The 15,426-nt window shown below is 42.4% G+C and overlaps 1 protein-coding gene across 3 annotated transcripts in view; it reads left to right on the top strand.

Moving 5' to 3' along the window:
• The window catches only part of LOC136876445 (uncharacterized), a 222,995-nt gene that overhangs the window by 97,122 nt on the left and 110,447 nt on the right, over window positions 1-15,426 (top strand). For all 3 annotated transcript variants that reach the window (XM_067150421.2, XM_067150423.2, XM_067150422.2), the window contains exon 3: window positions 12,499-12,590. In XM_067150421.2, coding sequence (XP_067006522.2) covers window positions 12,499-12,590 — 92 coding nt within the window. The remainder of the gene's footprint in view (window positions 1-12,498; window positions 12,591-15,426) is intronic.

Genomic DNA, 15,426 nt, shown 5'->3' with positions numbered 1-15,426 from the left:
CTGCACTGTTTGACGTCGTGCAGGACTGTTGGAATGTATAACACAAGCGTGCATAGTGCTTCGGAAAGATTGTCTCGAAAAGATTGTCTCGAAGTCCTGATACCATTCATAGAGGTTAAGTCACACACTCCGTGCTAGAACTAGGGAGCTGGCATTTGAATCCCGTCAATGTCAAAGATTACCTCAGGAATGTATTTCTCGGGAGTTTATTCTAGTGATCAGTTACATTACTGCGGACCCTTCATTAGACCTGAATCTACTGTAACTATCCCATGTCTGACTACCGACAGAAGAATGGTTTGTCATAGCTGATAACAACAGAAATTACGATCCCAAGGTGTAATTTGAACTATTGTAATCTTCTCCTTGTCTGTCCCAGTGAGGAAAGCAACGGCAGACTTACCTTACTCCTCATCATACCGTGTATTCTTATTACATTGCCATCATCGGTTTTTGCTGTAACCTTATAACATAACCTTTGGTACTGTTACTTGAGGATCCAACAAGCCTCCGAGAGGAATGCAATAGACAAACAAGACCTCCTGGTGCCGAAGACAGTTAGGCCTAACTGGACTTTTAAGTTTAGGTCGGTGGTGTTTACAGGATTTCAGAACAACCTAGGAACGGTATATTTACCGGCACGGTTAATAATGTATATATGTATCTATGTATGTGGGCCGATGACATAGATGTTAGGCCCTTTTAAATAACAAGCACCATCTCGATGCATGTAGGATGTGGGGGTAAAACTGCAATCATTTCCATAATTATAATTAGAAAGGTTCTGACCTACGCCTGTTTTATTTTTAACAATCATGAATATTCTAAGTATGGAATGAAATTGAACCTGAATGTAAGACATCATGAAGGAAATATTACACAAGTTCTATTCATCCATCCACCAAACACACTTGGCATTATCTCATAAAGGGCAACCACCCTCAGTCGCATTTGAAATGCAGTTCATCCGTGCAACGAGTAGAATGCGTTGGCAGCTACACAGAAGAATAATTTAGATGTCTTTCCACATCTGGTTTGGGGAATCTTAAGATAGTGTACGGGGAAATAGTTCTAACAGCACTATGTACCAGACTGTCTTGTTCCTTCCCTATACCAGAGGATCCTAGTGGATCAGATAGACAATCCAAGATCTAAGTTGAAACAACTTGCTACGAGAGAAATGTCCCCCAATCTAATGAACATATCAGTGGTAAAGTGTCTGTCTCCGGATCCCAAGATAGTGGGTTCAAACCCCAGACAAGACAGCCTGTGCATAGTGCTGTTAGAACTCATTCCCGTACACTACCTTTAAGATTCACCACATTCGATGTTCACCCGAACAAAATTCAGCCATAGACGCCCAGAAGAGGTTGTTTACTCTGCCATCTAGTAGGGCTAGAAAAAAACGAAACGTCGAAATTGACGAGCAGGCAGCCAGACGGCGTCAAATTGTAATGCTTGCACACGGTAGCTGAGACCATACGATCATTATTATTTATTTATTAATTAATTAAGGGAAACAAGTACGTGGAATTTAATAATGAAAAGTAAAAACCTCCAAGCAGTGATGGGACGGTAAGCTCAGCCGGCTGTGTAGTTCACATGGTTAAGCTAGTTTGTGGTGTACAGGGATGTTTTAGGGCAAGTACAACCAAGCAACCATTCTCTATTCACTCTAAATGGAGGAGTTCCGACCCTTTGAAAATCTGGCGGTATTGACAAAGAAAAGGAAGACTTTTGGGCCTCGCGAATCTAATACCGTCAGGTGTAAAGAGAAATGAGATATTAAAAATGAAAGCGATGAGGCTGTCCCTAGTACTTTAAGTGCCGGGCTGAGTGGCTCAGACGGTTAAGGCGCTGGCCTTCTAACCCCAACTTGGCAGGTTCGATCCTGGCTCAGTCCGGTGGTATTTGAAGGTGCTCAAATACGACAGCCTCGTGTCGGTAGATTTACTGGCACGTAAAAGAACTCCTGCGGGACTAAATTCCGGCACCTCGGCGTCTCCGAAGACCGTAAAAGTAGTTAGTGGGACGTAAAGCAAATAACATTATTATTATTATTATTATTATTATTATTATTATTATTATTATTATTATTTATTAGTACTTTAAGTAGAAACTGTGTCAGACTCGACTAGGAGCTCTGTGGTTGTCCGAAGTTGAGAGCTCATGGCGATTACTCCTTTTAGTCGCTTAATTCGACAGACCATTCTACGCTCCAACCCGCAGTCAGTTGTCATAAAGGGAGCTCAATTGTCCGAAACCGATGACGGTACATTTTACCAGTAGGCCTACTGTAAAAATAAATAAATTTAACAAATATGTTTCAGGGTATAATTCCAGCACTGCGGTCTAGGGGTTACAAATCTGTTTCTTACACGGAGGCCCCGGATTCGATTCCCGGGTAGGTCATGGATTTTAACCTGAATCTGAGGACTAGTTCGAAGTCCACTGAGCTTGCGTAATTACGGTTGAGCAGCTATCTGACTGTGAGATGGCGGCCCTAGTATAGAAAGCCAAGAATGGCCGAGGAGATTCGTCGCGCTGGTCACGAATTACCTCGTGATCTGCAGGCCTTCGGGGTGAGCAGTACTGGGAAGTAATCTACCGTGGTCCCAGCATTTGCCTGGTGTGAAAATAGAAAACCTTGGAAAATCATCTTCAGGACTGCGGTCAGTGGGGTTCGAACCCACTATGTCCTTAATGCAAGCTCACAGGTACGTGACCCAGACTATATAGCCAAGTGCCTTGGTTCGTCCAACGGAGTCGCGCTTCGCTGCTAGATAGCAGTCAAATGAAACCTGAAGATTGGTACCCAGTAGCTGACGCTGTGCGATCATCAGGTGCAAGCAGCCTTGTAGGTTTACGTGACGGTTGATGCGGTGAATTCAGCGGCAGCTTTATGTGGAACCCGAACCACAGGTACGTGGCTTTTCATTCCAGAAATCCCACATGCTTTTCTGGAATTCGAAGCAAACAGTCGTGCTGAAAAGCCAAAGACGTCACTTGGCTCTCATGACATCATCATCATCATCATCATCATCATAATCATCATCTAATACTCGATTCCTATCTGAGTCCCCAGTATTTTTCTCTCTTTCGCTCTCGAAAAATATCCACAACCTTATCTGTGTAAATCCACAGCCTGCTTCCAGTCATTCGACCGGATCAGGAATGGAATGAATGAAGCCCCCATCTAGCGGCGAGGCTAGGAATTGTGCCGGCTGCCGAAGCCTGTCGCACTCCTCTGCGGCAATGATTAATGACCGACATATGAAATGATACTGGAGAGTGTTGCTGGAATGAAATATGACAGGGAAAATCGGAGTACCCGGAGAAAAACCTGTCCCGCATCCGCTTTGTCCAGCACAAATCTCACATGGAGTGACCGGGATTTGAACCACGGAATCCAGCGGTGAGAGGCCGGCGCTCTGCCGCCTGAGCCACGGAGGCTCCCCCAACCCTATCTATAAGCTGTATTTAATGTTTAAAATGTCTTACGTTTTTAGAAACTTCAAATATTTTATGACTTAATTGCATTGATTGATTGATTGATGTTGCATTTTAATAATAATAATAATAATAATAATAATAATAATAATAATAATAATAATGATAATAATAATAATCTCTGCAACCGTGCTACAGATGCCATTTAGGCTGTCTGCGTGTCAAAATTTGACGTCATGTTTTACTTACGCACGTGGCAGAGAAACTGGAACTCAGTTGGGAGATCTCGTGCTGAATTTTTAATATTGGTTGGTAAACACCAAAATGTATTACCAGGAATCTTTCACATGACGACATCGAATGTGGAATGGACTTCTTTCCGCCCTTCAAAAACCCGACTACCTGTGAATCTAATTGATACTTAGCCTTCTTTAAGATGAACGTAATTATCCTGGAAAGGGAGCATGCAGTATATGGGCTTTATTATTAGATTTCTTACGAATAGCAAGAATCAATCATCAATCATAAAACATGTCCTCTAGTGATGACCAAGACTTAGATTTTCCTGAGTTTGCGAGGAAGGATGCTGCCAAGCTAATCTGGAGCAGGGCCAGTTGGTGCCGGTCTATTTCCCTCGCTTGTGACCACTTCAAGACCCATCCTTGAACCAGCCAGTACTCATGCGAGCTTTACAGTCGTATTTTAGTCCGTCTTGACACCTTGACACCTGTATGCTAACAACTGCAACAACGTAACTCTAATTGAAGGGATATCTATTTAATGTTGACAGTGACCGTTGTGTAATGTTAATTATCTGTTAAAAATATCACCACCATTAATCTTTCAAATTATCCCGGGCTACCATTTCTAGTAATTCGAAGAGTTACAGTATAGGCTACAACTAATGAGCATGAGAAGCGTGAAAGACTTCGTAATCCTCGCAAATCTAGTACCATAGGTGTCGGCAGAGAACAAGAGCTGATCAAGGGAGGTCTGATGGGAACAATGAAAGGAAGGAGCCTGGCACCTAGCAAACCGAATTATTGTCAGATAGCAGGTGTCACAAAGTGTGAGCCGCTGAGATCTCAACACTTTTAAATTGTTTCCATTTGGGGATCGAGACTAGTTGTATTTCCTCTTAAAACAACAATCGCCTTCGATCTCAATTCGCCGGTAACCCATAACTGCTAATTTTTTTTGCTATTGGCTTTACGTCGCACCGACATACATATGTCTTATGGCGACGATAGGACAGGAAAGGGCTGGGATTGGGAAGGAAGCGGCCGTGGCCTTAATTAAGGTACAGCCCCAGCATTTGTCTGGTGCGAAAATGGGATACCACGGAAAACCATCTTCAGGGCTGCCGACAGTGGGGTTCGAACCCACTATCTCCCGAATACTGGATACTGGCCGCACTTAAGCGACTGCAGCTATCGAGCTCGGTACTGCTATTTTTGAAATGTTATTTCATTTTACATGTGGGCTTATGAAAGGGGTCCAGGTAACGTGGTACCGTAGGAATTTCGATGAAGTAAAACTGCTTTCTGCATCATGTGCTATTTGCAAACGACCAAGTGACAGTGACCCAAGATACTGAAAACGCTTCATATACGGCGAGGAAATAAATTGAGGAATACACAGTGTGAGGGCTGAATTTGAATCACACTAGGACGTAGTAGCGTATTTGCTGACGGAATGTTACAGATCAAAAATGAGGAAATTATACAGTAAATTCAGATATTGATAATTGAAACTGATGACATACGTTCGTCTGAAATTGAGAAACGAATGAGGAACACTTGGGGTTCTAAATTCAATATTATGAAGTAGAAACATTTTAAACAAAATAAAGATCCGCAGAGAAGGTATTTTTCCGCTCCTAAACTCCGGTGATTAACACTGCTCTGTATCTTCCATCCAAGTACTTCGATCGTTCTGTTCGTCTTTGTAGAGTGCTTAGCAATACTGCTCTTATTTCGGTTCTCATTTAACTACGCCAAATGCTGCAAAGATATGAGCAACAAGGCCATCGTTGGAACTGTGAAGTTCGGCTGTAGTCCCAGAAGACGATTTTACTGGGGTTTTCCACGTTCTGGTACTTCCGATCTTCGGAAAGAGAATGCTGGGCACAGTTTCCGGTAGCGCTGTGAAAAGGAGGCGGACCTCCTGTTGATTGAATCGGATGATACGATTACAGCGCTCCTCCGGTGATCTCCGGTACTACCGACGGAGGCAAAGCAGTTACGGAGCTCCGGAGGTTAACCGGAGGGCCGCCTCTAATTCACAACAGTAGCTCCGAGTGTAAGGACGTAGTGGGCTGTAATTTCAAACTTACGTCCATGAATGTAGGCGCCCTATAAAAATCGTTACCTACATACACAAAAATTTATCTATATCACCGACATTCCATACAATACCCCTTAACAAAAAACGTATAGTCATTCAGAATAATTAATGCATCCTCTCATTTGTTATCAAGAAAATGCAATTATAACGACACATAATACATACCCCATATGCCTGTAGGTATAAACCCTTTAGATACAACAAACAATATATCTAAATAGGTTCAGTTGTTTCTCAGAAAAGTGCAGGCCCTACCTGTGCAGAACTTACATTATTATTATCATCATTATTATGGAAATATTCCCATTATATTGGCTCTAGAATACAGTAGTTTCAAGTTAAATTTGAATTCGCTTTTAATTTCTGGACATATGTAAAAAACGCAAAAGACGTGCAGAAGTAAGGGATGATTATTTACGAGCGGAGGGAGGAGTTTTAAGTGCTGCGCTGTAAAACATGGCACAAATGACTCGTACTAGTTTCGCGGTGTAGGTGGCAACGCGTCCGCCTGTCACCCGGCGGCCCCGGGTTCGATTCCCGGCCGGGTCAGGGTTTTTTTATTTAAATTATTAATATCCCTGGTCTGGGGACTGGGTGTTTGTGTCATCCTTAACGTTCCTCTCCTCACATTCAACACTTTACACTACCGCCATTTACATAATACACGCAGGTTTCCTCACATATGGTGCAAGTAGAGGCAAAAGATCTTCAAAGGTCGACGCCCCGAACATATAGCATTTAAAAAAAGTTAAAGGAGGAGTGTAGTTTCGCGCAATAATAGCGACAAGTTATAAATTCCTGTGAAAATGCCTCGTTCATTCCTCCCGTATGAAGTTCACACTACGCGCTTGTCATTCAATGTTTTTCTTGCTAGTTGTTTTACGTCGCACCGACACAGATAGGTCTTATGGCGACGATGGGACAGGGAAGGGCTAGGAGTGGGAAGGAAGCGGCCGTGGCCTTAATTAAGGTACAGCCCCAGCATTTGCCTGGTGTGAAAATGGGAAACCACGGGAAACCATTTTCAGGGCTGCCGACAGTGGGGTTCGAACCTACTAGCTCCCGATTACTGGACACTGGTCGCACTTAAGCGACTGCAGCTATCGAGCTCGGTCATTCAATGTTTGTACGTAAGAATGCTATCTGTAATACCGTCCTATAATAAGGGTACCGGTATAAACTGAGGGGCCTAGTTTCTCACGACAATCGTGACAAGTTATAAATTCCTGTGAAAATGCTCGTTCATTTCTCCCGTACCAATTTCACACTACGCGCTTGTAATTCAATCGGAGGTTCTGTTACATAATTATATTTGTACGTAAGAATGCTATCTGTAATATCGCCAAATAACTAAAGTATTAACGGAGGGGCGTAGTTTCTCACATTAACAGCGACAAGTTATAAATTCCTGTACAAATGCTCGTTCATTTCTCCCGTACCAAGTTTAAACTACGCGCTTGTAATTCAGTCGGAGGTTCTCCGGAGGCACCGATTGAAAGCGCCCGTAGCCTCCGCTCCGTAAACAACCGCTCCGTTAACAGCGCTAGTTTCCGGTGTAACGTTGGGAGCTACTACCCGATTCGACCAAAGCCTTTGCACATGGAAGACAATTTCTCCTTTATTCATGAGTTATGAGATTTAAAAAAATTAAATTGTAATTACAACCCTCGTTCCACCGTATGGGTGTCAGGCTTCATAGCTAAATGGTTAGCGTGCTGGTCTTTGGTTCAAGGGGTCATGGGTTCGATTCCCGGTCGGATTGGGGATTTTAACTTTGATTGGTTAATTTCGATGACTCAGGAGCTGGGCGTGTGTGCCTTCTTCAGCATTAGAATTCATTATAGACAAAGCCCCATCCTCATAGCCGCGCAGGTCGCCTACACGGCATCAACTCGAAAGACCTGCACCAGGCCTCTTCGGAGGCCACACGCCATTATTATTATTATTATTATTATTATTATTATTATTATTATTATTATTATTATTGCCGTGTGGGTACGCCGCAGGATGTTTAATATCGAAAATGTATAATGTATGCGTATGAAGTACATAATTACAGTTCTTGTTTGGTACATCTCATTAACTTAGGGTCCGATATATTTCATTGTTCTTGGATGGGAAATCACCGAGTACAGCTGAACACTTGGCTGCCCAAGGTACTAAAAGATGAACTGTCTTCACATGGTCATATAGTTGACTTGGCTGTACCGATTTTGTGAAGGTATTGAAATAATTTCACATGGCTCGTTCGATGAGAATTGTTAAGATGAACGAGGGGAGTGCGTTGGTAGATTGTCGGCAATAGACACCAGGAAAGAGTATTCTTGTGGATGAGGCTTTCGGAGAGGATATAGACAACTAGCAAATGTACTCGTGCTTCGCTACGGTACTCTACATTGTATACGGATATCGAAATAAATTACTGTACACGAAGTGAATAAGATCTTTCAAATTGCACGTCTCTTAGCGTTATCCAAGAAACAGCATTGGGAAGTCCACAGACGTTGTTTCCATTGTAAAGTGCGACTTGCCGAGTTGCGATGATAACGGCAGGTCCACTTGTCTATTGCAATTCACAAAGGAGTTGGTCATTTTCATTTAACGGCAGACCCCATTGCCTACTGCGCGGCTAAAATCGATTTGGGGAGTTTTCGTTACAATGGCAGGCCCAATTTTCTACTTTCAGATAGATTACTGTTGAGGAAGTTTATTATATTTGCAGGCACCTTCCCTACTGCCAGTCAGTTCAGTTGTGTTATCATCATTATAATGGCAGACGGATTGTCTAATGCCAGTTGGCGAGTTCCCATTACAATAGCAGGCCACTATGGCTAACGTCAGTCACATTTTATATGGGTAAATTTGTTTACAATGGGAGGCACCCTTGCCTTCTGCAAGCCGAATCGAGAAGGGAATTATTCATTACAATGGTGCACAGGAGTTGGAGCAGGGCCCCATTTTTTACTACCAGTCAAAGTCGATGTGGGGAGTACTGATTGTAATAGCAGACGCCCTCCTGCTGACAGTCACTATCGATTTGTAAAGTATTAATTACAGTGGCAGACACACCCTTTCTAGATCGCTACAAATCGACTTCAATGAATTAATATAGATCGGCATACAGAAGTATATGGATGTTCACTTTCGTTTACAGAATAACTGCTGCTAAACTGTATATCATATCAAAAACGAATTTTACAGTAAGACGCCTCTGGGCTCATGTAGCGATCTAAATGGCTGGCCCTATGATATGTTCAAGTATCTCAAATATTTAAAGGTACGATTGTTTTAGAAACGTTCTTCTTATTCTTCTTCTTCATGTGCCATGTCCTCGCAGAACGTTGGCGATCAGTAGCATGATCTGTTGTTTGTTCATAGCTGTTCTGAACAGAGTAAGCTTTGTCACTCCAAACCACTGGCTCAAGTTGCCGAGCCATGATGTCCTACTTCTCCCCGGACCACGTTTTCCATTAATTTTCCCTTGGAGTATTACTTGCAGAAGGTGATATTTAGAGTTCCGCATCATATGACCAAAGTATTCTAGTTTCCTTCTTGATGGTAGTGAGAATTTCTGGTTCTTTGTTCATACGGTGCAAAACGTCTATATATTGGTCATTTTAGCTGTCCAAGGTATCTTCAGCATCCTTCGGTATGTCCACATTTCAAATGCTTGCAACCTCTTGCACATGGTCTCAGTTAGTGTCCATGCCTCAACGCCGTATAACAGAATGCTGAAAACGTAGCACCGGAGTAGTCGTGTCCGTAGTGAAATGGAAAGGTCACGGCTTGTTAAAAGTTTCCTAAGTCTCTGAAAAGAAGTTCTGGCCTGCTCAATTCTGCATCGGATCTCGTGACTAAGGTCCCAGTCATTGATGTGACATCCCAGGTATTTAAATGTTGTTACTCTCGCGATCTGTTCCTTCACTGTTGTGAGATTACCTTGAATGCCATCCTCTTTCCTGCTTATAACCATCCACTTGGTCTTCTTTATATTAAGCTTCAAGTCCATTGCGCTGCTGGCTTCAGTGACAGCATTAAGTAGTTCCTGGAGATCCTGGAGATTGATTGCAAGTAGCACAGTCTCATCGGTGTACCCGATGTTATTTATGATGAAACCATTAACCACAATTCCTTGAGTCTTTCCGTAAAGAGCATCTCTAAAAATCTTTTCTGAATAGATGTTGAAAAGCATGGGGGAAAGAATACAGCCTTGGCGAACTCCTTTCATAATTGAGACTTCTTCTGAGACACGACCATCAACTCTTATGCCAGCACACTGGTTCCAGTAGAGATTACCAATAATACGAATGTCCCGACCATCAAGTCCTAATTCCCGAAGAATGTTCATAAGTTCATCATGGCGGACTGTATCGAAAGCCTTTACGTAATCGATGAAACAAGCAAAAACATCGACATTGACATCTCGGCACCATTGTACTAATACCTGCAGACTGAATAATGCCTCTCTAGTACCAAAACCATGTCTGAAGTCAAACTGCGAGGTTCCGATAATCTCCTCACATTTATGATGAATTCTCGCATACAAAACTTTTACGAATACTTTCAGAACGTGGCTCATCAAGCTAATTATTCTATATTCATTGCAGAATTTTGCATTGGCTCTCTTAGGCAATATTACGAAAGTCGAATTGAGCCAGTCTCCAGGAATGGTTCCACTGCGGTGAATACTGTTCAATAGGTCAACTAATAAAGAAAGGGATTTTTCTTTCTCAAGGAGTTGAAAAGGGTGAAATTGGTGTAAACTTTTCACAAATTGAAATACTTTTCAGATACTTATGTGACAGCTTCAAACATAAAATTTGGCTCACATATGGCTACTGAGTGGGCTAATATTCGTGTAGAATTTGATGATCCTATCTAACCTATAAGTGATTCAAACCATCCATTATACGTGCACAAAGTGTAAAATGTAGGTACAGTCCAGAAATAGAGCCCAATTTAACGTATAAGGGATAGAGATACGACAAAAAGTCATAGGACCAAAGTTGTAGCTCACTTCAAATTGAACTGAGATTGTGCCGTCCTTTTTGTGATAAGACTTACGGTTTAGCCAACAAATACCTCAAAGGGAATGTCTGCACAATCATTCAAATTGCCTCCATATTTCGACATTTTTGGTGGTGAAAAGTGAAAAATTTGAACATCTTGGAATTTTTCCGTTGGTTACAGGCTAAAAGCTATAATTGAGCCAAATTTCAATTTTCTAACTCGTCTGGCAGGTAGTGCCGCCATCTTGATTTAGGGAGAAGGGGGATAAAAAAGAGGAAATTAACGATTTTTTTAAACCCACGAAACCTGTCTTCCTTTAGTTCACCAAGGAACTGACACATGCCATCGGTTTTCCGTGTTCCGCCCTTGCGTCGCCGAATACCTTCAATATATCAGTGCAACGTTAAACCATTAGCAAAAGAAAGAAAAAAGACTGGGATTAGGTGAAGAAACAGTATACAAAATTAACAGCCGGGCCGAGTGGCTCAGACGGTTGAGGCGCTAACCTTCTGACCCCGAATGGCAGGTTCGATCCTGACTCAGTTCGGTGGTATTTGAAGGTGTTCAAATACGTCAGCTTTGTGTCGGTAGATTTACTGGCACGTTAAAGAACTCCCGCGGGGCAAAATTCGGAACTTCGGCCTTTCCGAAAACCTGCAAAGTAGTTAGCAAGACGTAAAAGCAATAACATTATAAAAGCCCGTATTTTTATTTAGTAACAGGTTAGATTCTGTGGTGTAGTGGTTAGTGTGATTAGCTGCCACCCCCGGAGGCCCGGGTTCGATTCTCGGCTCTGCCACGAAATTTGAAAAGTTGTACGAGGGCTGGAACGGGGTCCACTCAGCCTCGGGAGGTCATCTGAGTAGAGGTGGGTTCGATTCCCACCTCAGCCATCCTGGAAGTGGTTTTCCGTGGTTTCCTCACTTCTTCTCCAGGCAAATGCTGGGATGGTACCTAAGTTAAGGCCACGGCAGCTTCCTTCCCTCTTCCTTGTCTATCCCTTCCAATCTTTCCATCCCCCCGCAAGGTCCCTGTTCAGCATATCAGGTGAGGCCGACTGGGCGAGTTACTGGTCATCCTCCCCAGTTGTATCTCCCGACCCAGAGTCTGAATCTCCAGGACACTGCCCTTGAGGCGGTAGAAGTGGGATCCCTCGCTGAGTCCGAGGGAAAAACGACCCTCGTGGGTAAACCGATAAAGAAGAAGAGGTTAGATGCAAACAAATTTGGTTAGTAGGAAGTGTCTGCCACCCGCTCTTCCATAATGTATCAAGGGGTCCTGATGGGCCGTGCCCTTAATGTTTATGCAAACCCCATAGCATAATCGTTGTGAAGGTAGACGATACGTGCTACTCGCTTCAGTAAGTTTGCATCTAACCTATTAATGAATCGAAATCCGGGTTATATAATATATGAAAGTAACCTATTTAATATATTCAATATAACCTCACTTAACACGATAAACTGTAAGGTAATTTTTACAAACAATATTTATCTGAAAATCTGAAGAATTTTGCTAATAATGTGGAACCTGTTAATTAACAGCGGTGCATGTGAATGACGATTCCACCAATCATTTACTTCGGTAGCAGTGTCTTGGCAACTTCCTGTCACGAACAATATGTCCCAACTTTATTTCGTGATTTCCTGTGTGTATGCTGCCCGACTGACTTTAGTGTGTTGTGTGTTGCAGGTCGGCAGGTGGAAGGTATCTGGCACACTGCAATAGTGGCTTATGGTCGCGAGTTCTACTTCGGCTCAGCGGGTGTGCAGAGGTGCAGTCCGGTAAGTGGCACCGTCTTACAGCTTGAAAATCTCTAAATCACCACTTATCTCTTGATGTCTTTCACCTTCGAGGAATATCGAAGTACGATATCCCATATCTGTTTTCCTCACACAGTTTAGAACTGGTTATAATTTTGCAGCTTGAGATTGAGGAACGTGTGTTCAAAATATAGAATGGATTCTTGTAAGTAATAAATGGAAGAAAATGGCAAATTTTGGCGAAAATTAAGGTTAATTCTATTTTCCTCTCTGGACCTCGTAGGGTGAATGCTTCCTTTCCATTGCCTTCTGATGTGAGTTTGACCAGAGAGGACACAGGTTTCTGTGGATGGGATGACAGTGTCTCCTGTCTGTCGTAAGCGTTGACTCTTCAGGGGATCTCAACTTCGGGACCTCAGGGGTCCTAACTGAGTCTAGCTTTGCCACCATTTGCTTTTATATTTCCTGTTCGATTTCCTTTTATCAACTCTTCTCTTCTCTTCTCTTCTCTTCTCTTCTCTTCTCTTCTCTTCTCTTCTCTTCATCGTCCTTTTTCTTTTGGCGATATTCTCGTTCTTCGAAGGATTGCAACTTTTCCTCCCCCTCCCACCTTGTTGGAGTTAAGAGATAATGATTGCCTAGTTGTACTTTCACTTAAAATATTAATCACCACCACCGCCTGTCTCCTGTGTCAAGTCTGTGGGATAATCTTGCAAGACTTCCTACTAGAAATGGCGATCACACGGCTTGCTAATTTTTGCATTTTATTCCTTATTATCCATATTATCTTGTAAGAGACAGGTATCTAGTTTGCGTCTTTGAAATGCTATTTTCATACCATAGGTTTGCCTCACGAGAGAGTTAGTGTAGATTACGGTCTCCATTGCTATTGAGTTGCAATGTATGTGGTTTGGATTGACGTGTGGGCTATATTACAAGTATGCACACACTATGCTTTGTCGTCAGTTTTATTGTACTTTACTACGAACGTGTACAGTTCAACTCATAGAGTTCAAAAAATGGTTTGCTGGTGGTTCTTTAAAACTTCGAGGCTGCACATGTCCCAGCGGTATAAAAATGCCGGAGACAGAGTTCCTGATCACAGAAGACACACTTCATGAACGCTTGCTGTAGATAATCTTCCGAATCACACTGTTCTTTAAACGTCAAACGCCCGCTCGAATAGTGTCTCAAACATCTCTGGTCTAATATAAAGCCATCATATTCGGTATTGTACAGGAATATCTATGTATACGAAGACAGAAGAACAGAATAGATTACGTAATGTACAGATCACGAACGAAATTGAATCCCACGTCGATGGTAAAATTTGCACATTGATCTCTTTCGTGATAGAGCCTTATTTCGAGAGATTATTTTGTAGTTTTAGAATGCGAAGCGTCTAGGCCTTGTAAAGCTCCCACACACCAAAGCGATCGTGGTGGCGATGAAATATTCCCTGCTGAAATTACGGACGCTTTCAGACAGGCAGTGATCTTGTGGGCAGCGTTCGAACAGTGTAGCGTTCTACTCCGCGATAGCTTGTCGAGTTTACCCGCTGCCCGCGTCACAGTGTGTTGGCATGAACAATGAGTACAATGAGTACGTAAACAGAGCAACTTATTGAAGAAGTGTTATTTGATTTGTCGCATCCTGGTTACAGAAACATAAGAAAGAAAAATAAACTCCGGGACAAACAGGCCCTCAAATTTTCATCGAATTCTTATTATACAGGGTGAAGCGAAATTCGCGCACTCGGGCGTCGCAGCGCGACTCCTCACATGCCAGCAATAAAAAATGTCTCTCACAAAAGTTCGTCCTGCGAGTATATCCGAGAGAAAAAGGTCGCTGAAGAGTGGCAATCTGGCAACACTGTAACCACATGTAGGGTAACTACCTCTGTCAGCACGTGTTAGTCGTACTGTACAGTTGCTGCAGTGGATAGTTTTGGGTTAGCATGCAGGTGGTCGGGGGTTCGATCCTGGGTTGAGGCGTGTTTTTTATTTGCTAATTTCCATCGGACATTACATACTGTAACACAGTAAGATAGTTTCTTAGGTCACATGTACCCTACATTTACAAAATTTAGTAACGCTGAACACGTTGTAACGCATCTAGTAGATGAAGTGGTGCGAACAAATTCACGCCCACGACGTGGGAAGGGCGTCTTTCAAAGCTGACCAATGAAAACGAATGTTCATCTATTTCTAGGATCGTAGTATGTAAGTGCAAATTGTTTCTAGGAAACCCGCTGCAATCGCTGTTGATGTTAGATACCATACCACCTGGACTACATTTACGAAATAAAAAAACATACGCCTCGACCCAGGATCGACCCCTCGACCTCCTGCATGTTAACCCAAAACTCTATCCACTGCTCCAACTGTACAGCACGACTAATAAGTGCTGACAGGTAGTTACCCTACATGTGGTTAGTGTTGCCAGATTGCCACTTTTCAACGACCTCTATCTCCCGGATATATTCGCAGGACGAACTTTTGTGAGAGACGTTTTTTTTTTTTTTTTTTTTTTTTTTTTTTTTTTTTTTTTTTTTTTTTTTTTTTTATTGCTGGCATGTGAGGAGACACGCTGCGACTCCCGAGTGCGCGAATTTCGCTTCACCCTGTATAACATGTAATGCATTGTTATATGCAAAATCGCTTTAAAGGAACAATTACACGCGTTAATTACGTAAAATAAGTAAGTTACTTAAACACTGCAATAGTTTTTTCTTCATATTTATGTTCTGACAACAAACAAAATTTCTTAATATGCAAATATTGCTCTTGTAAATAAGTCCGTCATGTTCATAAAGGAAGGCTGCAATAAACAATATGTAAGTACAGCCTTTTACATA

The sequence above is a fragment of the Anabrus simplex genome, chromosome 6 (assembly GCF_040414725.1).
Source record: "Anabrus simplex isolate iqAnaSimp1 chromosome 6, ASM4041472v1, whole genome shotgun sequence".
Classification (NCBI taxonomy): Eukaryota; Metazoa; Arthropoda; class Insecta; order Orthoptera; family Tettigoniidae; genus Anabrus; species Anabrus simplex.
The sequence above is the reverse complement of the archived record's forward strand: the minus strand, read 5'-3'. Positions and strand labels throughout refer to the sequence as shown.